This window comes from Crinia signifera, chromosome 1 (assembly GCF_055691185.1).
Source record: "Crinia signifera chromosome 1, ASM5569118v1, whole genome shotgun sequence".
Taxonomy (NCBI): Eukaryota; Metazoa; Chordata; class Amphibia; order Anura; family Myobatrachidae; genus Crinia; species Crinia signifera.
Window position 1 is genome coordinate 12,007,768 of NC_139217.1, and position 27,859 is coordinate 12,035,626.

A 27,859-nucleotide genomic window follows, 5' to 3' on the forward strand; every position below is an offset into this window, starting at 1 on the left:
TCACACAGCGATAATGTTACTACACAGAGAGAGATAGTGTCAAACAGCGATAATGTTACTACACAGAGAGAGATAGTGTCAAACAGCGATAATGTTACTACAGAGAGAGAGATAGTGTAAAACAGCGATAATGTTACTACACAGAGAGAGATAGTGTCAAACAGCGATAATGTTACTACACAGAGAGAGATAGTGTCAAACAGCGATAATGTTACTACACAGAGAGAGATAGTGTCAAACAGCGATAATGTTACTACACCTAGAGAGATAGTGTCAAACAGCGATAATGTTACTCCACAGAGAGAGATAGTGTCACAAAGCGAGAATGTTACTACACAGAGAGAGATAACGTCACACTGCGATAATGTTAGTTGAAAGTGGTCCCGAAGAGGTGGTAGAACTAATTTCACATACCACCTAATCCCCCCCCCAAAAAAAAAAATGATGTAGAGCCAGGGACAGTGCTAGGGTTTTGACACCCCTCTACAAACTATACATTTGGGTCATGCCTCACATACTAGGGTCAGTGGTCTCACAGGGAAGGTCACATAAATGTACCCCCAATTCAAATTATGCCATACGGTAGCACAATCATATATACATTGCATCTTAAGTAGTGCCTCTGATTCATATTACACCACACAGTAGTGCCTCTGAGTCATATTACACCACACAGTAGTGCCTCTGATTCATATTACACCACACAGTAGTGCCTCTGATTCATATTACACCACACAGTAGTGCCTCTGATCAATATTACACCACACAGTAGTGCCTCTGATTCATATTACACCACACAGTAGTGCCTCTGAGTCATATTACACCACACAGTAGTGCCTCTGATTCATATTACACCACACAGTAGTGCCTCTGATCAATATTACACCACACAGTAGTGCCTCTGATACATATTACACCACACAGTAGTGCATCTGATTCATATTACACCACACAGTAGTGCCTCTGATTCATATTACACCACAAGTATTGTCCCTGGTTTATATTATACTTCAAGTAGTGCCCCTGATTCAATTAGCACCACAAGAAGTCCCACTAATTCATATTACACCACACAGTAGTGAAGTTATCCTGCTCGGATGCGGGTAGGGCAGAGTGTGGTGGCATGTTTGCACAAAGAGTGCGTGGCTGACCGTGGGCATGCCCAGCCTCCAAAGCCACCTATGGGGTCATGTGTATGAGGGACAGAACCCACCTGGGACCCCTGTATCTCACACCGCTACATGTTACTGGGGGGACACAGAATATGAGGGACAGGACTCACCTGGGACCCCTGTATCTCACACCGCTACATGTTACTGGGGGACACAGAATATGAGGTACAGGACCCACCTGGGACCCCTGTATCTCACACCGCTGCATGTTACTGGGGGGGCACAGAATATGAGGGACAGGACCCACCGGGGACCCCTGTATCTCACACTGCTACATGTTACTGGGGGGGACACAGAATATGAGGGACAGAACCCACCTGGGACCCCTGTATCTCACACCGCTGCATGTTACTGGGACACACAGAATATGAGGGACAGGACCCACCTGGGACCCCTGTATCTCACACCGCTGCATGTTACTGGGACACACAGAATATGAGGGACAGGACCCACCTGGGACCCCTGTATGTCACACCGCTACATGTTACTGGGGGACACAGAATATGAGGGACAGGACTCACCTGGGACCCCTGTATCTCACACCGCTGCATGTTACTGGGGGACACAGAATATGAGGGACAGGACTCACCTGGGACCCCTGTATCTCACACCGCTGCATGTTACTGGGGGACACAGAATATGAGGGACAGGACTCACCTGGGACCCCTGTATCTCACACCGCCACATGTTACTGGGGGGGACACAGAATATAAGGGACAGGACTCACCTGGGAACCCTGTATCTCACACCGCTGCATGTTACTGGGGGGACACAGAATATGAGGGACAGGACTCACCTGGGACCCCTGTATGTCACACCGCTGCATGTTACTGGGGGACACAGAATATGAGGGACAGGACTCACCTGGGACCCCTGTATGTCACACCGCTGCATGTCACTGGGGGACACAGAATATGAGGGACAGGACTCACCTGGGACCCCTGTATGTCACACCGCTGCATGTTACTGGGGGACACAGAATATGAGGGACAGGACTCACCTGGGACCCCTGTATCTCACACCGCTGCATGTTACTGGGGGACACAGAATATGAGGGACAGGACTCACCTGGGACCCCTGTATCTCACACCGCTACATGTTACTGGGGGACACAGAATATGAGGGACAGGACTCACCTGGGACCCCTGTATCTCACACCGCTACATGTTACTGGGGGACACAGAATATGAGGGACAGGACTCACCTGGGACCCCTGTATCTCACACCGCTGCATGTTACTGGGAGACAGTATGAGGGACAGGACTCACCTGGGACCCCTGTATCTCACACCGCTACATGTTACTGGGGGACACAGAATATGAGGTACAGGACCCACCTGGGACCCCTGTATGTCACACCGCTGCATGTTACTGGGGGACACAGAATATGAGGGACAGGACCCACCTGGGACCCCTGTATCTCACACCGCTGCATGTTACTGGGAGACAGTATGAGGGACAGGACTAACCTGGGACCCCTGTATCTCACACCGCTACATGTTACTGGGGGACACAGAATATGAGGTACAGGACCCACCTGGGACCCCTGTATGTCACACCGCTGCATGTTACTGGGGGACACAGAATATGAGGGACAGGACCCACCTGGGACCCCTGTATGTCACACCGCTGCATGTTACTGGGGGACACAGAATATGAGGGACAGGACCCACCTGGGACCCCTGTATCTCACACCGCTGCATGTTACTGGGGGACACAGAATATGAGGTACAGGACCCACCTGGGACCCCTGTATGTCACACCGCTACATGTTACTGGGGGACACAGAATATGAGGGACAGGACTCACCTGGGACCCCTGTATCTCACACCGCTACATGTTACTGGGGGACACAGAATATGAGGGACAGGACTCACCTGGGACCCCTGTATCTCACACCGCTACATGTTACTGGGGGACACAGAATATGAGGTACAGGACCCACCTGGGACCCCTGTATGTCACACCGCTGCATGTTACTGGGGGACACAGAATATGAGGGACAAGACTCACCTGGGACCCCTGTATCTCACACCGCTGCATGTTACTGGGAGACAGTATGAGGGACAGGACTCACCTGGGACCCCTGTATCTCACATCGCTACATGTTACTGGGGGACACAGAATATGAGGTACAGGACCCACCTGGGACCCCTGTATGTCACACCGCTGCATGTTACTGGGGGACACAGAATATGAGGTACAGGACCCACCTGGGACCCCTGTATGTCACACCGCTACATGTTACTGGGGGACACAGAATATGAGGTACAGGACCCACCTGGGACCCCTGTATGTCACACCGCTGCATGTTACTGGGGGACACAGAATATGAGGGACAGGACTCACCTGGGACCCCTGTATCTCACACCGCTACATGTTACTGGGGGACACAGAATATGAAGTACAGGACCCACCTGGGACCCCTGTATGTCACACCGCTGCATGTTACTGGGGGACACAGAATATGAGGGACAGGACCCACCTGGGACCCCTGTATCTCACACCGCTACATGTTACTGGGGGACACAGAATATGAGGTACAGGACCCACCTGGGACCCCTGTATGTCACACCGCTACATGTTACTGGGGGACACAGAATATGAGGCACAGGACCCACCTGGGACCCCTGTATGTCACACCGCTGCATGTTACTGGGGGACACAGAATATGAGGGACAGGACCCACCTGGGACCCCTGTATGTCACACCGCTGCATGTTACTGGGGGACACAGAATATGAGGGACAGGACCCACCTGGGACCCCTGTATCTCACACCGCTGCATGTTACTGGGAGACAGTATGAGGGACAGGACTCACCTGGGACCCCTGTATCTCACACCGCTACATGTTACTGGGGGACACAGAATATGAGGTACAGGACCCACCTGGGACCCCTGTATGTCACACCGCTGCATGTTACTGGGGGACACAGAATATGAGGGACAGGACCCACCTGGGACCCCTGTATCTCACACCGCTGCATGTTACTGGGAGACAGTATGAGGGACAGGACTCACCTGGGACCCCTGTATCTCACACCGCTACATGTTACTGGGGGACACAGAATATGAGGTACAGGACCCACCTGGGACCCCTGTATGTCACACCGCTACATGTTACTGGGGGACACAGAATATGAGGTACAGGACCCACCTGGGACCCCTGTATGTCACACCGCTGCATGTTACTGGGGGACACAGAATATGAGGGACAGGACTCACCTGGGACCCCTGTATCTCACACCGCTACATGTTACTGGGGGACACAGAATATGAAGTACAGGACCCACCTGGGACCCCTGTATGTCACACCGCTGCATGTTACTGGGGGACACAGAATATGAGGGACAGGACCCACCTGGGACCCCTGTATCTCACACCGCTACATGTTACTGGGGGACACAGAATATGAGGTACAGGACCCACCTGGGACCCCTGTATGTCACACCGCTGCATGTTACTGGGGGACACAGAATATGAGGTACAGGACCCACCTGGGACCCCTGTATCTCACACCGCTGCATGTTACTGGGGGGGCACAGAATATGAGGGACAGGACTCACCTGGGACCCCTGTATGTCACACCGCTGCATGTTACTGGGGGACACAGAATATGAGGGACAGGACCCACCTGGGACCCCTGTATCTCACACCACTGCATGTTACTGGGGGACACAGAATATGAGGGACAGGACTCACCTGGGACCCCTGTATCTCACACCGCTGCATGTTACTGGGGGACACAGAATATGAGGGACAGGACCCACCTGGGACCCCTGTATCTCACACCACTACATGTTACTGGGGGGACACAGAATATGAGGGACAGGACCCACCTGGGACCCCTGTATCTCACACCGCTGCATGTTACTGGGGGACACAGAATATGAGGGACAGGACCCACCTGGGACCCCTGTATCTCACACCGCTACATGTTACTGGGGGACACAGAATATGAGGGACAGGACTCACCTAGGACCCTTGTATCTCACACCGCTGCATGTTACTGGGGGACACAGAATATGAGGGACAGGACCCACCTGGGACCCCTGTATCTCACATCGCTACATGTTACTGGGGGACACAGAATATGAGGGACAGGACTCACCTGGGACCCCTGTATCTCACACCGCTGCATGTTACTGGGAGACAGTATGAGGGACAGGACCCACCTGGGACCCCTGTATCTCACACCGCTACATGTTACTGGGGGACACAGAATATGAGGGACAGAACCCACCTGGGACCCCTGTATCTCACACCACTACATGTTACTGGGGGGACACAGAATATGAGGGACAGGACCCACCTGGGACCACTGTATCTCACACCGCTGCATGTTACTGGGGGACACAGAATATGAGGGACAGGACTCACCTGGGACCCCTGTATCTCACACCGCTGCATGTTACTGGGGGACACAGAATATGAGGGACAGGACTCACCTGGGACCACTGTATGTTACACCGCTGCATGTTACTGGGGGACACAGAATATGAGGGACAGGACCCACCTGGGACCCCTGTATCTCACACCGCTGCATGTTACTGGGGGGGGGGACACAGAATATGAGGGACAGGACTCACCTAGGACCCCTGTATCTCACACCGCTGCATGTTACTGGGGGACACAGAATATGAGGGACAGGACCCACCTGGTACCCCTGTATCTCACACTGCTACATGTTACTGGGGGGACACAGAATATGAGGGACAGGACTCACCTGGGACCCCTGTATCTCACACCGCTGCATGTTACTGGGGGACACAGAATATGAGGGACAGGACCCACCTGGGACCCCTGTATCTCACACCGCTGCATGTTACTGGGGGACACAGAATATGAGGGACAGGACCCACCTGGGACCCCTGTATCTCACACCGCTGCATGTTACTGGGGGACACAGAATATGAGGGACAGGACCCACCTGGGACCCCTGTATCTCACACCGCTGCATGTTACTGGGGGACACAGAATATGAGGGACAGGACTCACCTGGGACCCCTGTATCTCACACCGCTGCATGTTACTGGGGGGGCACAGAATATGAGGGACAGGACTCACCTGGGACCCCTGTATGTCACACCGCTGCATGTTACTGGGGGACACAGAATATGAGGGACAGGACTCACCTGGGACCCCTGTATCTCACACCGCTACATGTTACTGGGGGACACAGAATATGAGGGACAGGACTCACCTGGGACCCCTGTATCTCACACCGCTACATGTTACTGGGGGACACAGAATATGAGGTACAGGACCCACCTGGGACCCCTGTATCTCACACCGCTGCATGTTACTGGCGGACACAGAATATGAGGGACAGGACCCACCTGGGACCCCTGTATCTCACACCGCTACATGTTACTGGGGGGACACAGAATATGAGGGACAGGACTCACCTGGGACCCCTGTATCTCACACCGCTACATGTTACTGGAGGACACAGAATATGAGGGACAGGACTCACCTGGGACCCCTGTATGTCACACCGCTACATGTTACTGGGGGACACAGAATATGAGGTACAGGACCCACCTGGGACCCCTGTATCTCACACCGCTGCATGTTACTGGGGGACACAGAATATGAGGGACAGGACCCACCTGGGACCCCTGTATCTCACACCGCTGCATGTTACTGAGGGACACAGAGTATGAGGGACAGGACTCACCTGGGACCCCTGTATCTCACACCGCTACATGTTACTGGGGGACACAGAATATGAGGGACAGGACCCACCTGGGACCCCTGTATCTCACACCGCTGCATGTTACTGGGGGACACAGAATATGAGGGACAGGGTATCTCACACCGCTACATGTTACTGGGGGACACAGAATATGAGGGACAGGACTCACCTGGGACCCCTGTGTCTCACACCGCTGCATGTTACTGGGGGACACAGAATATGAGGGACAGGACTCACCTGGGACCCCTGTATCTCACACCGCTACATGTTACTGGGGGACACAGAATATGAGGGACAGGACTCACCTGGGACCCCTGTATCTCACACCGCTGCATGTTACTGGGGGACACAGAATATGAGGGACAGGACCCACCTGGGACCCCTGTATCTCACACCACTGCATGTTACTGGGGGACACAGAATATGAGGGACAGGACTCACCTGGGACCCCTGTATCTCACACCGCTGCATGTTACTGGGGGACACAGAATATGAGGGACAGGACTCACCTAGGACCCCTGTATCTCACACCGCTGCATGTTACTGGGGGACACAGAATATGAGGGACAGGACTCACCTGGGACCCCTGTATCTCACACCGCTGCATGTTACTGGGGGACACAGAATATGAGGGACAGGACTCACCTGGGACCCCTGTATCTCACACCGCTACATGTTACTGGGGGGACACAGAATATGAGGGACAGGACTCACCTGGGACCCCTGTATCTCACACCGCTACATGTTACTGGGGGACACAGAATATGAGGGACAGGACCCACCTGGGACCCCTGTATCTCACACCGCTGCATGTTACTGGGGGGGGGGGGGGGGGACACAGAATATGAGGGACAGGACTCACCTGAATACTTTTGGTCTCACCTGTGTTAGCTCCAGTCACTATGGCTGTTTTACCAGTCAGGTCTGTCCGGCACTTTCGTGGATCCCAGCTCCCCTTCCTCTGTAAACGTAGGATCACAGCAATGACTACAAAGCAGAAGAACCAAGCAGGGTGGCTCATAAAAGTAGGAAGCTCCATGACAGATGGGAACAAGTGCACATCAGAGCAGAATTCACCTCTGACTGCCTGCAGCCATGGGTCACAGTGCCCTCCTATATAGTACTTACAGGGCTACACCACTGGGTCCTAGTGCCTTCCTATATAGTACTTACAGTGCTACACCACTGGGTCCCAGTGCCTTCCTATATAGTACTTACAGTGCTACACCACTGGGTCCTAGTGCCTTCCTATATAGTACTTACAATGCTACACCACTGGGTCCTAGTGCCTTCCTATATAGTACTTACAGTGCTACACCACTGGTTCCCAGTGCCTTCCTATATAGTACTTACAGTGCTACACCACTGGGTCCTAGTGCCTTCCTATATAGTACTTACAGTGCTACACCACTGGGTCCTAGTGCCTTCCTATATAGTACTTACAGTGCTACACCACTGGGTCCTAGTGCCTTCCTATATAGTGCTTACAGTGCTACACCACTGGGTCCAATTGCCTTCCTATATAGTGCTTACAGTGCTACACCACTGGGTCCTAGTGCCTTCCTATATAGTACTTACAGTGCTACACCACTGGGTCCTTGTGCCTTCCTACATAGTACTTACAGTGCTACACCACTGGGTCCTAGTGCCTTCCTATATAGTGCTTACAGTGCTACACCACTGGGTCCTAGTGCCTTCCTATATAGTACTTACAGTGCTACACCACTGGGTCCTAGTGCCTTCCTATATAGTACTTACAGTGCACAGCTCTCACTACACCACTGGGTCCTAGTGCCTTCCTATATAGTACTTACAGTGCTACACCACTGGGTCCTAGTGCCTTCCTATATAGTACTTACAGTGCTACACCACTGGGTCCTAGTGCCTTCCCATTTAGTACTTACAGTGCTACACCACTGGGTCCTAGTGCCTTCCTATATAGTACTTACAGTGCTACACCACTGGGTCCTAGTGCCTTCCCATTTAGTACTTACAGTGCTACACCACTGGGTCCTAGTGCCTTCCTATATAGTACTTACAGTGCTACACCACTGGTTCCCAGTGTCTTCCTATATAGTACTTACAGTGCTACACCACTGGGTCCTAGTGCCTTCCTATATAGTACTTACAGTGCTACACCACTGGGTCCTAGTGCCTTCCTATATAGTACTTACAGTGCTACACCACTGGTTCCCAGTGTCTTCCTATATAGTACTTACAGTGCTACACCACTGGGTCCTAGTGCCTTCCTATATAGTACTTACAGTGCTACACCACTGGGTCCAAGTGCCTTCCTATATAGTGCTTACAGTGCTACACCACTGGGTCCTAGTGCCTTCCTATATAGTACTTACAGTGCTACACTACTGGGTCCTAGTGCCTTCCTATATAGTGCTTACAGTGCTACACCACTGGGTCCTAGTGCCTTCCTATATAGTACTTACAGTGCTACACCACTGGGTCCTAGTGCCTTCCTACATAGTACTTACAGTGCTACACCACTGGGTCCTAGTGCCTTCCTATATAGTGCTTACAGTGCTACACCACTGGGTCCTAGTGCCTTCCTATATAGTACTTACAGTGCTACACCACTGGGTCCTAGTGCCTTCCCATATAGTACTTACAGTGCACAGCTCACACTACACCACTGGGTCCTAGTGCCTTCCTATATAGTACTTACAGTGCTACACCACTGGGTCCTAGTGCCTTCCTATATAGTACTTACAGTGCTACACCACTGGGTCCTAGTGCCTTCCTATATAGTACTTACAGTGCTACACCACTGGTTCCCAGTGTCTTCCTATGTAGTACTTACAGTGCTACACCACAGGGTCCTAGTGCCTTCCTATATAGTACTTACAGTGCTACACCACTGGGTCCTAGTGCCTTCCTATATAGTACTTACAGTGCTACAACACTGGTTCCCAGTGTCTTCCTATATAATACTTACAGTGCTACACCACTGGGTCCTAGTGCCTTCCTATATAGTACTTACAGTGCTACACCACTGGGTCCTAGTGAATTCCTATATAGTACTTACAGTGCTACACCACTGGGTCCAAGTGCCTACCTATATAGTGCTTACAGTGCTACACCACTGGGTCCTAGTGCCTTCCTATATAGTACTTACAGTGCTACACCACTGGGTCCTAGTGCCTTCCTACATAGTACTTACAGTGCTACACCACTGGGTCCTAGTGCCTTCCTATATAGTGCTTACAGTGCTACACCACTGGGTCCTAGTGCCTTCCTATATAGTACTTACAGTGCTACACCACTGGGTCCTAGTGCCTTCCCATATAGTACTTACAGTGCACAGCTCTCACTACACCACTGGGTCCTAGTGCCTTCCTATATAGTACTTACAGTGCTACGCCACTGGGTCCTAGTGCCTTCCTATATAGTACTTACAGTGCTACACCACTGGGTCCTAGTGCCTTTCTATATAGTACTTACAGTGCTACACCACTGGGTCCTAGTGCCTTCCTATATAGTACTTACAGTGCTACACCACTGGTTCCCAGTGTCTTCCTATATAGTACTTACAGTGCTACACCACTGGGTCCTAGTGCCTTCCTATATAGTACTTACAGTGCTACATCCCTGGGTCCTAGTGCCTTCCTATATAGTACTTACAGTGCTACACCACTGGGTCTAAGTGCCTTCCTATATAGTGCTTACAGTGCTACACCACTGGGTCCTAGTGCCTTTCTATATAGTACTTACAGTGCTACACCACTGGGTCCTAGTGCCTTCCTACATAGTACTTACAGTGCTACACCACTGGGTCCTAGTGCCTTCCTATATAGTGCTTACAGTGCTACACCACTGGGTCCTAGTGCCTTCCTATATAGTACTTACAGTGCTACACCACTGGATCCTAGTGCCTTCCCATATAGTACTTACAGTGCACAGCTCTCACTACACCACTGGGTCTTAGTGCCTTCCTATATAGTACTTACAGTGCTACACCACTGGGTCCTAGTGCCTTCCTATATAGTACTTACAGTGCTACACCACTGGATCCTAGTGCCTTCCCATTTAGTACTTACAGTGCTACACCACTGGGTCCTAGTGCCTTCCTATATAGTACTTACAGTGCTACACCACTGGGTCCTAGTGCCTTCCTATATAGTACTTACAGTGCTACACCACTGGGTCCTAGTGCCTTCCTATATAGTACTTACAGTGCTACACCACTGGTTCCCAGTGTCTTCCTATATAGTACTTACAGTGCTACACCACTGGGTCCTAGTGCCTTCCTATATAGTACTTACAGTGCTACACCACTGGGTCCAAGTGCCTTCCTATATAGTGCTTACAGTGCTACACCACTGGGTCCTAGTGCCTTCCTATATAGTACTTACAGTGCTACACCACTGGATCCTAGTGCCTTCCCATATAGTACTTACAGTGCACAGCTCTCACTACACCACTGGGTCCTAGTGCCTTCCTATATAGTACTTACAGTGCTACACCACTGGGTCCTAGTGCCTTCCTATATAGTACTTACAGTGCTACACCACTGGGTCCTAGTGCCTTCCCATATAGTACTTACAGTGCACAGCTCTCACTACACCACTGGGTCCTAGTGCCTTCCTATATAGTACTTACAGTGCTACACCACTGGGTCCTAGTGCCTTACCATATAGTACTTACAGTGCTACACCACTGGGTCCTAGTGCCTTCCTATATAGTACTTACAGTGCTACACCACTGGGTCCTAGTGCCTTCCTATATAGTACTTACAGTGCTACACCACTGGTTCCCAGTGTCTTCCTATATAGTACTTACAGTGCTACACCACTGGGTCCTAGTGCCTTCCTATATAGTACTTACAGTGCTACACCACTGGGTCCTAGTGCCTTCCTATATAGTACTTACAGTGCTACACCACTGGTTCCCAGTGTCTTCCTATATAGTACTTACAGTGCTACACCACTGGGTCCTAGTGCCTTCCTATATAGTACTTACAGTGCTACACCACTGGGTCCTAGTGAATTCCTATATAGTACTTACAGTGCTACACCACTGGGTCCAAGTGCCTTCCTATATAGTGCTTACAGTGCTACACCACTGGGTCCTAGTGCCTTACTACATAGTACTTACAGTGCTACACCACTGGGTCCTAGTGCCTTCCTATATAGTGCTTACAGTGCTACACCACTGGGTCCTAGTGCCTTCCTATATAGTACTTACAGTGCTACACCACTGGGTCCTAGTGCCTTCCTATATAGTACTTACAGTGCTACACCACTGGGTCCTAGTGAATTCCTATATAGTGCTTACAGTGCTACACCACTGGGTCCTAGTGCCTTCCTATATAGTACTTACAGTGCTACACCACTGGTTCCCAGTGTCTTCCTATATAGTACTTACAGTGCTACACCACTGGGTCCTAGTGCCTTCCTATATAGTACTTACAGTGCTACACCACTGGGTCCAAGTGCCTTCCTATATAGTGCTTACAGTGCTACACCACTGGGTCCTAGTGCCTTCCTATATAGTACTTACAGTGCTACACCACTGGATCCTAGTGCCTTCCCATATAGTACTTACAGTGCACAGCTCTCACTACACCACTGGGTCCTAGTGCCTTCCTATATAGTACTTACAGTGCTACACCACTGGTTCCCAGTGCCTTCCTATATAGTACTTACAGTGCTACACCACTGGGTCCTAGTGCCTTCCTATATAGTACTTACAGTGCTACACCACTGGGTCCTAGTGCCTTCCTATATAGTACTTACAGTGCTACACCACTGGGTCCTAGTGCCTTCCTATATAGTGCTTACAGTGCTACACCACTGGGTCCAAGTGCCTTCCTATATAGTGCTTACAGTGCTACACCACTGGGTCCTAGTGCCTTCCTATATAGTACTTACAGTGCTACACCACTGGGTCCTTGTGCCTTCCTACATAGTACTTACAGTGCTACACCACTGGGTCCTAGTGCCTTCCTATATAGTGCTTACAGTGCTACACCACTGGGTCCTAGTGCCTTCCTATATAGTACTTACAGTGCTACACCACTGGGTCCTAGTGCCTTCCTATATAGTACTTACAGTGCACAGCTCTCACTACACCACTGGGTCCTAGTGCCTTCCTATATAGTACTTACAGTGCTACACCACTGGGTCCTAGTGCCTTCCTATATAGTACTTACAGTGCTACACCACTGGGTCCTAGTGCCTTCCTATATAGTACTTACAGTGCTACACCACTGGGTCCTAGTGCCTTCCCATTTAGTACTTACAGTGCTACACCACTGGGTCCTAGTGCCTTCCTATATAGTACTTACAGTGCTACACCACTGGTTCCCAGTGTCTTCCTATATAGTACTTACAGTGCTACACCACTGGGTCCTAGTGCCTTCCTATATAGTACTTACAGTGCTACACCACTGGGTCCTAGTGCCTTCCTATATAGTACTTACAGTGCTACACCACTGGTTCCCAGTGTCTTCCTATATAGTACTTACAGTGCTACACCACTGGGTCCTAGTGCCTTCCTATATAGTACTTACAGTGCTACACCACTGGGTCCAAGTGCCTTCCTATATAGTGCTTACAGTGCTACACCACTGGGTCCTAGTGCCTTCCTATATAGTACTTACAGTGCTACACTACTGGGTCCTAGTGCCTTCCTATATAGTGCTTACAGTGCTACACCACTGGGTCCTAGTGCCTTCCTATATAGTACTTACAGTGCTACACCACTGGGTCCTAGTGCCTTCCTACATAGTACTTACAGTGCTACACCACTGGGTCCTAGTGCCTTCCTATATAGTGCTTACAGTGCTACACCACTGGGTCCTAGTGCCTTCCTATATAGTACTTACAGTGCTACACCACTGGGTCCTAGTGCCTTCCCATATAGTACTTACAGTGCACAGCTCACACTACACCACTGGGTCCTAGTGCCTTCCTATATAGTACTTACAGTGCTACACCACTGGGTCCTAGTGCCTTCCTATATAGTACTTACAGTGCTACACCACTGGGTCCTAGTGCCTTCCTATATAGTACTTACAGTGCTACACCACTGGTTCCCAGTGTCTTCCTATGTAGTACTTACAGTGCTACACCACAGGGTCCTAGTGCCTTCCTATATAGTACTTACAGTGCTACACCACTGGGTCCTAGTGCCTTCCTATATAGTACTTACAGTGCTACAACACTGGTTCCCAGTGTCTTCCTATATAGTACTTACAGTGCTACACCACTGGGTCCTAGTGCCTTCCTATATAGTACTTACAGTGCTACACCACTGGGTCCTAGTGAATTCCTATATAGTACTTACAGTGCTACACCACTGGGTCCAAGTGCCTACCTATATAGTGCTTACAGTGCTACACCACTGGGTCCTAGTGCCTTCCTATATAGTACTTACAGTGCTACACCACTGGGTCCTAGTGCCTTCCTACATAGTACTTACAGTGCTACACCACTGGGTCCTAGTGCCTTCCTATATAGTGCTTACAGTGCTACACCACTGGGTCCTAGTGCCTTCCTATATAGTACTTACAGTGCTACACCACTGGGTCCTAGTGCCTTCCCATATAGTACTTACAGTGCACAGCTCTCACTACACCACTGGGTCCTAGTGCCTTCCTATATAGTACTTACAGTGCTACGCCACTGGGTCCTAGTGCCTTCCTATATAGTACTTACAGTGCTACACCACTGGGTCCTAGTGCCTTTCTATATAGTACTTACAGTGCTACACCACTGGGTCCTAGTGCCTTCCTATATAGTACTTACAGTGCTACACCACTGGTTCCCAGTGTCTTCCTATATAGTACTTACAGTGCTACACCACTGGGTCCTAGTGCCTTCCTATATAGTACTTACAGTGCTACATCCCTGGGTCCTAGTGCCTTCCTATATAGTACTTACAGTGCTACACCACTGGGTCTAAGTGCCTTCCTATATAGTGCTTACAGTGCTACACCACTGGGTCCTAGTGCCTTTCTATATAGTACTTACAGTGCTACACCACTGGGTCCTAGTGCCTTCCTACATAGTACTTACAGTGCTACACCACTGGGTCCTAGTGCCTTCCTATATAGTGCTTACAGTGCTACACCACTGGGTCCTAGTGCCTTCCTATATAGTACTTACAGTGCTACACCACTGGATCCTAGTGCCTTCCCATATAGTACTTACAGTGCACAGCTCTCACTACACCACTGGGTCCTAGTGCCTTCCTATATAGTGCTTACAGTGCTACACCACTGGGTCCTAGTGCCTTCCTATATAGTACTTACAGTGCTACACCACTGGGTCCTAGTGCCTTCCTATATAGTACTTACAGTGCACAGCTCTCACTACACCACTGGGTCTTAGTGCCTTCCTATATAGTACTTACAGTGCTACACCACTGGGTCCTAGTGCCTTCCTATATAGTACTTACAGTGCTACACCACTGGATCCTAGTGCCTTCCCATTTAGTACTTACAGTGCTACACCACTGGGTCCTAGTGCCTTCCTATATAGTACTTACAGTGCTACACCACTGGGTCCTAGTGCCTTCCTATATAGTACTTACAGTGCTACACCACTGGGTCCTAGTGCCTTCCTATATAGTACTTACAGTGCTACACCACTGGTTCCCAGTGTCTTCCTATATAGTACTTACAGTGCTACACCACTGGGTCCTAGTGCCTTCCTATATAGTACTTACAGTGCTACACCACTGGGTCCAAGTGCCTTCCTATATAGTGCTTACAGTGCTACACCACTGGGTCCTAGTGCCTTCCTATATAGTACTTACAGTGCTACACCACTGGATCCTAGTGCCTTCCCATATAGTACTTACAGTGCACAGCTCTCACTACACCACTGGGTCCTAGTGCCTTCCTATATAGTACTTACAGTGCTACACCACTGGGTCCTAGTGCCTTCCTATATAGTACTTACAGTGCTACACCACTGGGTCCTAGTGCCTTCCCATATAGTACTTACAGTGCACAGCTCTCACTACACCACTGGGTCCTAGTGCCTTCCTATATAGTACTTACAGTGCTACACCACTGGGTCCTAGTGCCTTACCATATAGTACTTACAGTGCTACACCACTGGGTCCTAGTGCCTTCCTATATAGTACTTACAGTGCTACACCACTGGGTCCTAGTGCCTTCCTATATAGTACTTACAGTGCTACACCACTGGTTCCCAGTGTCTTCCTATATAGTACTTACAGTGCTACACCACTGGGTCCTAGTGCCTTCCTATATAGTACTTACAGTGCTACACCACTGGGTCCTAGTGCCTTCCTATATAGTACTTACAGTGCTACACCACTGGTTCCCAGTGTCTTCCTATATAGTACTTACAGTGCTACACCACTGGGTCCTAGTGCCTTCCTATATAGTACTTACAGTGCTACACCACTGGGTCCTAGTGCCTTCCTATATAGTACTTACAGTGCTACACCACTGGGTCCAAGTGCCTTCCTATATAGTGCTTACAGTGCTACACCACTGGGTCCTAGTGCCTTACTACATAGTACTTACAGTGCTACACCACTGGGTCCTAGTGCCTTCCTATATAGTGCTTACAGTGCTACACCACTGGGTCCTAGTGCCTTCCTATATAGTACTTACAGTGCTACACCACTGGGTCCTAGTGCCTTCGTATATAGTACTTACAGTGCTACACCACTGGGTCCTAGTGAATTCCTATATAGTGCTTACAGTGCTACACCACTGGGTCCTAGTGCCTTCCTATATAGTACTTACAGTGCTACACCACTGGTTCCCAGTGTCTTCCTATATAGTACTTACAGTGCTACACCACTGGGTCCTAGTGCCTTCCTATATAGTACTTACAGTGCTACACCACTGGGTCCAAGTGCCTTCCTATATAGTGCTTACAGTGCTACACCACTGGGTCCTAGTGCCTTCCTATATAGTACTTACAGTGCTACACCACTGGATCCTAGTGCCTTCCCATATAGTACTTACAGTGCACAGCTCTCACTACACCACTGGGTCCTAGTGCCTTCCTATATAGTACTTACAGTGCTACACCACTGGGTCCTAGTGCCTTCCTATATAGTACTTACAGTGCTACACCACTGGGTCCTAGTGCCTTCCTATATAGTACGTACAGTGCTACACCACTGGGTCCTAGTGCCTTCCCATATAGTACTTACAGTGCACAGCTCTCACTACACCACTGGGTCCTAGTGCCTTCCTATATAGTACTTACAGTGCTACACCACTGGGTCCTAGTGCCTTACCATATAGTACTTACAGTGCTACACCACTGGGTCCTAGTGCCTTCCTATATAGTACTTACAGTGCTACACCACTGGGTCCTAGTGCCTTCCTATATAGTACTTACAGTGCTACACCACTGGTTCCCAGTGTCTTCCTATATAGTACTTACAGTGCTACACCACTGGGTCCTAGTGCCTTCCTATATAGTACTTACAGTGCTACACCACTGGGTCCTAGTGCCTTCCTATATAGTACTTACAGTGCTACACCACTGGGTCCTAGTGCCTTCCTATATAGTACTTACAGTGCTACACCACTGGGTCCTAGTGCCTTCCTACATCGTACTTAGAGTGCTACACCACTGGGTCCTAGTGCCTTCCTATATAGTGCTTACAGTGCTACACCACTGGGTCCTAGTGCCTTCCTATATAGTACTTACAGTGCTACACCACTGGGTCCTAGTGCCTTCCCATATAGTACTTACAGTGCACAGCTCTCACTACACCACTGGGTCCTAGTGCCTTCCTATATAGTACTTACAGTGCTACGCCACTGGGTCCTAGTGCCTTCCTATATAGTACTTACAGTGCTACACCACTGGGTCCTAGTGCCTTTCTATATAGTACTTACAGTGCTACACCACTGGGTCCTAGTGCCTTCCTATATAGTACGTACAGTGCTACACCACTGGGTCCTAGTGCCTTCTCATATAGTACTTACAGTGCACAGCTCTCACTACACCACTGGGTCCTAGTGCCTTCCTATATAGTACTTACAGTGCTACACCACTGGGTCCTAGTGCCTTCCTATATAGTACTTACAGTGCTACACCACTGGGTCCTAGTGCCTTCCCATATAGTACTTACAGTGCACAGCTCTCACTACACCACTGGGTCCTAGTGCCTTCCTATATAGTACTTACAGTGCTACACCACTGGGTCCTAGTGCCTTTCTATTTAGTACTTACAGGGCTACACCACTGGGTCCTAGTGCCTTCCTATATAGTACTTACAGTGCTACACCACTGGGTCCTAGTGCCTTCCTATATAGTACTTACAGTGCTACACCACTGGGTCCTAGTGCCTTCCTATATAGTACTTACAGTGCTACACCACTGGGTCATAGTGCCTTCCTATATAGTACGTACAGTGCTACACCACTGGGTCCTAGTGCCTTCCCATATAGTACTTACAGTGCACAGCTCTCACTACACCACTGGGTCCTAGTGCCTTCCTATATAGTACTTACAGTGCTACACCACTGGGTCCTAGTGCCTTCCTATATAGTACTTACAGTGCTACACCACTGGGTCCTAGTGCCTTCCTATATAGTACTTACAGTGCTACACCACTGGGTACTAGTGCCTTCCCATATAGTACTTACAGTGCACAGCTCTCACTACACCACTGGGTACTAGTGCCTTCCTATATAGTACTTACAGTGCTATACCACTGGGTCCTAGTGCCTTCCTATATAGTACTTACAGTGCTACACCACTGGGTCCTAGTGAATTCCTATATAGTACTTACAGTGCTACACCACTGGGTCCAAGTGCCTTCCTATATAGTGCTTACAGTGCTACACCACTGGTTCCCAGTGTCTTCCTATATAGTACTTACAGTGCTACACCACTGGGTCCTAGTGCCTTCCTATATAGTACTTACAGTGCTACACCACTGGGTCCTAGTGAATTCCTATATAGTACTTACAGTGCTACACCACTGGGTCCAAGTGCCTTCCTATATAGTGCTTACAGTGCTACACCACTGGGTCCTAGTGCCTTACTACATAGTACTTACAGTGCTACACCACTGGGTCCTAGTGCCTTCCTATATAGTGCTTACAGTGCTACACCACTGGGTCCTAGTGCCTTCCTATATAGTACTTACAGTGCTACACCACTGGGTCCTAGTGCCTTCCTATATAGTACTTACAGTGCTACACCACTGGGTCCTAGTGAATTCCTATATAGTGCTTACAGTGCTACACCACTGGGTCCTAGTGCCTTCCTATATAGTTCTTACAGTGCTACACCACTGGTTCCCAGTGTCTTCCTATATAGTACTTACAGTGCTACACCACTGGGTCCTAGTGCCTTCCTATATAGTACTTACAGTGCTACACCACTGGGTCCAAGTGCCTTCCTATATAGTGCTTACAGTGCTACACCACTGGGTCCTAGTGCCTTCCTATATAGTACTTACAGTGCTACACCACTGGATCCTAGTGCCTTCCCATATAGTACTTACAGTGCACAGCTCTCACTACACCACTGGGTCCTAGTGCCTTCCTATATAGTACTTACAGTGCTACACCACTGGGTCCTAGTGCCTTCCTATATAGTACTTACAGTGCTACACCACTGGGTCCTAGTGCCTTCCTATATAGTACGTACAGTGCTACACCACTGGGTCCTAGTGCCTTCCCATATAGTACTTACAGTGCACAGCTCTCACTACACCACTGGGTCCTAGTGCCTTCCTATATAGTACTTACAGTGCTCCACCACTGGGTCCTAGTGCCTTACCATATAGTACTTACAGTGCTACACCACTGGGTCCTAGTGCCTTCCTATATAGTACTTACAGTGCTACACCACTGGGTCCTAGTGCCTTCCTATATAGTACTTACAGTGCTACACCACTGGTTCCCAGTGTCTTCCTATATAGTACTTACAGTGCTACACCACTGGGTCCTAGTGCCTTCCTATATAGTACTTACAGTGCTACACCACTGAGTCCTAGTGCCTTCCTATATAGTACTTACAGTGCTACACCACTGGGTCCTAGTGCCTTCCTATATAGTACTTACAGTGCTACACCACTGGGTCCTAGTGCCTTCCTACATCGTACTTAGAGTGCTACACCACTGGGTCCTAGTGCCTTTCTATATAGTGCTTACAGTGCTACACCACTGGGTCCTAGTGCCTTCCTATATAGTACTTACAGTGCTACACCACTGGGTCCTAGTGCCTTCCCATATAGTACTTACAGTGCACAGCTCTCACTACACCACTGGGTCCTAGTGCCTTCCTATATAGTACTTACAGTGCTACGCCACTGGGTCCTAGTGCCTTCCTATATAGTACTTACAGTGCTACACCACTGGGTCCTAGTGCCTTTCTATATAGTACTTACAGTGCTACACCACTGGGTCCTAGTGCCTTCCTATATAGTACGTACAGTGCTACACCACTGGGTCCTAGTGCCTTCTCATATAGTACTTACAGTGCACAGCTCTCACTACACCACTGGGTCCTAGTGCCTTCCTATATAGTACTTACAGTGCTACACCACTGGGTCCTAGTGCCTTCCTATATAGTACTTACAGTGCTACACCACTGGGTCCTAGTGCCTTCCCATATAGTACTTACAGTGCACAGCTCTCACTACACCACTGGGTCCTAGTGCCTTCCTATATAGTACTTACAGTGCTACACCACTGGGTCCTAGTGCCTTTCTATTTAGTACTTACAGGGCTACACCACTGGGTCCTAGTGCCTTCCTATATAGTACTTACAGTGCTACACCACTGGGTCCTAGTGCCTTCCTATATAGTACTTACAGTGCTACACCACTGGGTCCTAGTGCCTTCCTATATAGTACTTACAGTGCTACACCACTGGGTCATAGTGCCTTCCTATATAGTACGTACAGTGCTACACCACTGGGTCCTAGTGCCTTCCCATATAGTACTTACAGTGCACAGCTCTCACTACACCACTGGGTCCTAGTGCCTTCCTATATAGTACTTACAGTGCTACACCACTGGGTCCTAGTGCCTTCCTATATAGTACTTACAGTGCTACACCACTGGGTACTAGTGCCTTCCCATATAGTACTTACAGTGCACAGCTCTCACTACACCACTGGGTCCTAGTGCCTTCCTATATAGTACTTACAGTGCTATACCACTGGGTCCTAGTGCCTTCTTATATAGTACTTACAGGGCTACACCACTGGGACCTAGTGCCTTCCTATATAGTACTTACAGTGCTACACAACTGAGTCCTAGTGCCTTCCTATATAGTACTTACAGTGCTACACCACTGGGTCCTAGTGCCTTCCTATATAGTACTTACAGTGCTACACCACTGGGTCCTAGTGCCTTCCCATTTACTACTTACAGTGCACAGCTCTCACTACACCACTGGGTACTAGTGCCTTCCTATATAGTATGTATAGTGCTACACCACTGGGTCACAGTGCCTTCCTATATAGTACTTACAGTGATACACCACTGGGTCCTAGTGCCTTCACATATAGTACTTACAGTGCTACACCACTGGGTCCTAGTGCCTTCCTATATAGTACTTACAGTGCTACACCACTGGGTCCTAGTGCCTTCCTACATAGTACTTACAGTGCTACACCACTGGGTCACAGTGCCTTCCTATATAGTACCTACAGTGCTACACCACTGGGTCCTAGTGCCTTCCCATATAGTACTTACAGGGCTACACCACTGGGTCCTAGTGCCTTCCTATATAGTGCTTACAGTGCTACACCACTGGATCCTAGTGCCTTCCTATAAAGTTCTTACAGTGCTACACCACTGGGTCCTAGTGCCTTCCTATAAAGTGCATACAGTGCACAGCTCTCACTACACCACTGGGTCCTAGTGCCTTCCTATACAGTACTTACAGTGCACAGCTCTCACTGCCTCACTGGGTCCTAGTGCCTTCCTATATAGTGCTAATAATACATATCTCTCGCTGCCCTACTGGGTCCTAGTGCCTTCCTTTATAGTGCTAATAATACATAGCTCTCACTGCCCCACTGGGTCCTAGCCCCTTCCTATATGGTGCTAATAATACATAGCTCTCACTGCCTCACTGGGTCCTAGTGCCTTCCTATATAGTGCTAATAATACATAGCTCTCACTGCCCCGCTGGGTCCTAGTGCCTTCCTATGTGGTGCTAATAATACATAGCTCTCGCTGCCTCGCTGGGTCCTAGTGCCTTCCTATATAGTACTAATGATGCACTGCTCCTGCTGCCTCGCTGGGTCCTAGTGCCTTCCTATATAGTGCTAATAATGCATAGCTCTCGCTGCCCCTCTGGGTCCTAATTTCTTCCTATACATAGCTCTCACTACACCACTGGGTCCTAGCGCCTTCCTATATAGTGCTAATAATACAAAGCTTTCACTACACCGCTGGGTCCTAGCGCCTTCCTATATAGTGCTAATAATACAAAGCTCTCGCTGCCCCACTGGGTCCTAGTGCCTTCCTATATTATGCTAATAATACATAGCTCTCGCTGCCTTGCTGGATCCTAGCGCCTCCCTCTGCCTTACGCTGTCACCATCTACCTCTTCCTGCCTTATGCTGTCACCCACTGACTCCCCCTGCCTTACGCTGTCACCCTCTGCCTCCCCCTGCCTTACGTTGTCACCCTCTTCCTTCCCCGCCTTACGCTGTCATCCACTGACTCCCCCTGCCTTACGCTGCCACCATCTACCTCCTCCTGCCTTACGCTTTCACCCTCTACCTCCTCCTGCCTTACGATGTCACCCTCTACCTCCTCCTGCATTACGCTGTCACTTACTGACTCCCCCTGCCCGGGACCCCTGTCTTGCACAGAGCAGGGGCCACTGTGTCCCTGCCCCCACCAAGATATATGGCCTCTGTTCTCTTCACCAAGCCGTACATTGTGCTTGTACCCACCACTCACTGCCTCTCCCTGTCACCCACTGCCACTCTATCACCCCCTGCCTCCTTCTGCCTGCCACTATCACCTTTTGCCTTCCCTTACATTGCCACTGTCTGCCTCTATATGTCAACGTCAGCCTCACCCTGCAATACTCTGTCACCCAGTTCCCCTGCTTTCTGCTTTCCCCTTCTGCCTCCCCCTGCCTTACGCTGTCACCCACTGACTCCCCCTGCCTTACGCTGTCACCCTCTGCCTTCCCCTGCCTTACGCTGTCACCCACTGACTCCCCCTGCCTTACGCTGTCACCCTGTGCCTTCCCCTGCCTTATGCTGTCACCCTCTGACTTCCCCTACCTTATGCTGTCACCCACTGACTCCCCCTGCCTTACGCTGTAACCCATTGACTCCCCCTGCCTTACGCTTTCACCCTCTGCCTTCCCCGTCTTACGCTGCCACCCTCTGCCTTCCCCGTCTTACGCTGTCAACCTCTGCCTCCCCTTTCCTTACGCTGTTACCCTGTGCCTTCCCCTGCCTTACACTGTCACCCACTGACTCCCCCTGCCTTACGCTGTCACCCTCTACCTCCTCCTGCCTTATGCTGTCACCCACTGACTCCCCCTGCCTTACGCTGTCACCCTCTGCCTCCCCCTGCCTTACGCTGTCACCCTCTTCCTTCCCCGCCTTACGCTGTCATCCACTGACTCCCCCTGCCTTACGCTGCCACCATCTACCTCCTCCTGCCTTACTCTTTCACCCTCTACCTCCTCCTGCCTTACGATGTCACCCTCTACCTCCTCCTGCATTACGCTGTCACTTACTGACTCCCCCTGCCCGGGACCCCTGTCTTGCACAGAGCAGGGGCCACTGTGTCCCTGCCCCCACCAAGATATATGGCCTCTGTTCTCTTCACCATGCCGTACATTGTGCTTGTACCCACCACTCACTGCCTCTCCCTGTCACCCACTGCCACTCTATCACCCCCTGCCTCCTTCTGCCTGCCACTATCACCTTTTGCCTCCCCTTACATTGCCACTGTCTGCCTCTATATGTCAACGTCAGCCTCACCCTGCAATACTCTGTCACCCAGTTCCCCTGCTTTCTGCTTTCACCTTCTGCCTCCCCCTGCCTTACGCTGTCACCCACTGACTCCCCCTGCCTTACGCTGTCACCCTCTACCTCCTCCTGCCTTATGCTGTCACCCACTGACTCCCCCTGCCTTACGCTGTCACCCTCTGCCTCCCCCTGCCTTACGCTGTCACCCTCTTCCTTCCCCGCCTTACGCTGTCATCCACGGACTCCCCCTGCCTTACGCTGCCACCATCTACCTCCTCCTGCCTTACGCTTTCACCCTCTACCTCTTCCTGCCTTATGCTGTCACCCACTGACTCCCCCTGCCTTACGCTGTCACCCTCTGCCTCCCCCTGCCTTACGCTGTCACCCTCTTCCTTCCCCGCCTTACGCTGTCATCCACTGACTCCCCCTGCCTTACGCTGCCACCATCTACCTCCTCCTGCATTACGCTGTCACTTACTGACTCCCCCTGCCCGGGACCCCTGTCTTGCACAGAGCAGGGGCCACTGTGTCCCTGCCCCCACCAAGATATATGGCCTCTGTTCTCTTCACCAAGCCGTACATTGTGCTTGTACCCCCCACTCACTGCCTCTCCCTGTCACCCACTGCCACTCTATCACCCCCTGCCTCCTTCTGCCTGCCACTATCACCTTTTGCCTTCCCTTACATTGCCACTGTCTGCCTCTATATGTCAACGTCAGCCTCACCCTGCAATACTCTGTCACCCAGTTCCCCTGCTTTCTGCTTTCCCCTTCTGCCTCCCCCTGCCTTACGCTGTCACCCACTGACTCCCCCTGCCTTACGCTGTCACCCTCTGCCTTCCCCTGCCTTACGCTGTCACCCACTGACTCCCCCTGCCTTACTCTGTCACCCTGTGCCTTCCCCTGCCTCACGCTGTCACCCTCTGTCTTCCCCTGCCTTACGCTGTCACCCACTGATTTCCCCTGCCTTACGCTGTCACCCTCTACCTCCTCCTGCCTTATGCTGTCACCCTCTGACTTCCCCTACCTTATGCTGTCACCCACTGACTCCCCCTGCCTTACGCTGTAACCCATTGATGACCCTGCCTTACGCTGTCACCCTCTGCCTTCCCCGTCTTACGCTGCCACCCTCTGCCTACCCCGTCTTACGCTGTCAACCTCTGCCTCCCCTTTCCTTACGCTGTTACCCTGTGCCTTCCCCTGCCTTACACTGTCACCCACTGACTCCCCCTGCCTTACGCTGTCACCCTCTACCTTCTTCTGCCTTATGCTGTCACCCACTGACTCCCCCTGCCTTACGCTGTCACCCTCTGCCTCCCCCTGCCTTACGCTGTCACCCTCTTCCTTCCCCGCCTTACGCTGTCATCCACTGACTCCCCCTGCCTTACGCTGCCACCATCTACCTCCTCCTGCCTTACTCTTTCACCCTCTACCTCCTCCTGCCTTACGATGTCACCCTCTACCTCCTCCTGCATTACGCTGTCACTTACTGACTCCCCCTGCCCGGGACCGCTGTCTTGCACAGAGCAGGGGCCACTGTGTCCCTGCCCCCACCAAGATATATGGCCTCTGTTCTCTTCACCATGCCGTACATTGTGCTTGTACCCACCACTCACTGCCTCTCCCTGTCACCCACTGCCACTCTATCACCCCCTGCCTCCTTCTGCCTGCCACTATCACCTTTTGCCTCCCCTTACATTGCCACTGTCTGCCTCTATATGTCAACGTCAGCCTCACCCTGCAATACTCTGTCACCCAGTTCCCCTGCTTTCTGCTTTCACCTTCTGCCTCCCCCTGCCTTACGCTGTCACCCTCTACCTCCTCCTGCCTTATGCTGTCACCCACTGACTCCCCCTGCCTTACGCTGTCACCCTCTGCCTCCCCCTGCCTTACGCTGTCACCCTCTTCCTTCCCCGCCTTATGCTGTCATCCACTGACTCCCCCTGCCTTACGCTGCCACCATCTACCTCCTCCTGCCTTACGCTTTCACCCTCTACCTCCTCCTGCCTTATGATGTCACCCTCTACATCCTCCTGCATTACGCTGTCACTTACTGACTCCCCCTGCCCGGGACCCCTGTCTTGCACAGAGCAGGGACCACTGTGTCCCTGCCCCCACCAAGATATATGGCCTCTGTTCTCTTCACCATGCTGTACATTGTGCTTGTACCCACTACTCACTGCCTCTCCCTGTCACCCACTGCCACTCTATCACCCCCTGCCTCCTTCTGCCTGCCACTATCACCTTTTGCTTCCCCTTACATTGCCACTGTCTGCCTCTATATGTCATTGTCAGCCTCACCCTGCAATACTCTGTCACCCAGTTCCCCTGCTTTAACCTTCTGCCTCCCCCTGCCTTACGCTGTCACCCACTGACTCCCCCTGCCTTACGCTGTCACCCTCTGCCTTTCCCTGCCTTACGCTGTCACCCACTGACTCCCCCTGCCTGCCACTGTCACCCTCTGCCTCCCCCTGCCTTATGCTGTCACCCTCTGCCTCCCCCTGCCTTACACTGTCACCCTCTTCCTTCTCCTGCCTTACGCTATCACCCACTGCCTCCCCTGCCTTACGCTGTCACCCTGTGCCTTCCCCTGCCTTACGCTGTCACCCTCTGTCTTCCCCTGCCTTACGCTGTCACCCACTGATTTCCCCTGCCTTACGCTGTCACCCTCTTCCTCCTCCTGCCTTATGCTGTCACCCTCTGACTTCCCCTACCTTATGCTGTCACCCACTGACTCCCCCTGCCTTACGCTGTAACCCACTGCCTCCCCTGCCTTACGCTGTCACCCTGTGCCTTCCCCTGCCTTACGCTGTCACCCTCTGTCTTCCCCTGCCTTACGCTGTCACCCACTGATTTCCCCTGCCTTACGCTGTCACCCTTTTCCTCCTCCTGCCTTATGCTGTCACCCTCTGACTTCCCCTACCTTACGCTGTCACCCACTGACTCCCCCTGCCTTACGCTGTAACCCATTGACTCCCCCTGCCTTACGCTGTCACCCTCTGCCTTCCCCGTCTTACGCTGTCACCCTCTGCCTTCCCCGTCTTACGCTGTCAACCTCTGCCTCCCCTTTCCTTACGCTGTCACCCTGTGCCTTCCAATGCCTTACACCAGCGGTGGCCAACCCACGGCTCCCGAGCCGCATGCGGCTCGCGCCCTTGTAGTGTGCGGCTCCTGTGTCCTGTCCCCTTGTAGACTGCTCCCGGGACAGGGAGAGACAGAGCTGTGTCCCCCACAGGACACAGCTTCCCCTGGCGCAGAGATCAGCTGTCTGATCCCTGCGCCGCTAATAAAGCGGGGAGCGGCGAAGCTGCGGTGGACGGAGTGGGGTTTTGAATTTGGCGCCAATTCGGCTGCCAATTCAAAACGCCGCTCGTGGCGGTTTGAACCTCCCGCCGTCCGGGAACCGTCAAAGCTCCCGAATCGGCGGCCAATAGGAAATGGCCGTACTCCACCCCGCCCCCGGCGTCTAACGTCAGACGCCTCCGGGAGGGTGAAGAAGAAGACGGCTCCACGCCGGCAGAGCGCAGGAGCGCTCCTGAAGATGCGAGAAGCCGCCGGAGGACGGCACAGAAGACCACGGCGGGGAGAAGAGGTCCGGCGGCCGCTGAAGAGGCCAGAAGACGCCGGGATCAAGACAAGATCTCCAGCGCCTTCTGCAAGAAGAAAACATCCGGCGTCGCCGCTGGCCAGCGGCAGAAGAAAGAAGATGGTGGCCGGAGAGGCCAGCGGGGGTGGGATGCAATAGAGCTGACGAAGCTCCCCCCCATGGCCTCTCCCAACACCAGGTAGAGGCCTTTGGCCACCTAACCCCCATCCACCCTAGACCACAGGGTTGTCGGGCACTAGGCCTGTGGGCACATTCAGGCCCTTCCAGCCTGTGGGCGCATTAGTCGGGCTCTCTTGGCCCTTGGCTCATATGTTTGTTGGGCCCTCCTGGCCCCTCAGAGAGTAGGTGGGCCCTTTAGCTAGGAAGCTGCGCCTTCCAGTATATGTGTTGCACTGTGGGGCATATATGTGTGGCACTGGGGGCATACCTTGCACTGTGGGGGGGCATATCTGGC

The 27,859-nt window shown here is 51.4% G+C and overlaps 1 protein-coding gene across 1 annotated transcript in view; it reads right to left on the bottom strand.

Moving 5' to 3' along the window:
* Positions 1-7,979, bottom strand: part of LOC146063197 (retinol dehydrogenase 11-like) — a 70,090-nt gene extending 62,111 nt beyond the window's left edge. Inside the window, exon 1 of the mRNA XM_083175392.1 lies at positions 7,752-7,979. Coding sequence (XP_083031518.1) covers positions 7,752-7,908 — 157 coding nt within the window. The 5' untranslated portion in view covers positions 7,909-7,979. The remainder of the gene's footprint in view (positions 1-7,751) is intronic.
* Between the last annotated feature and the right edge of the window lie 19,880 nt (positions 7,980-27,859).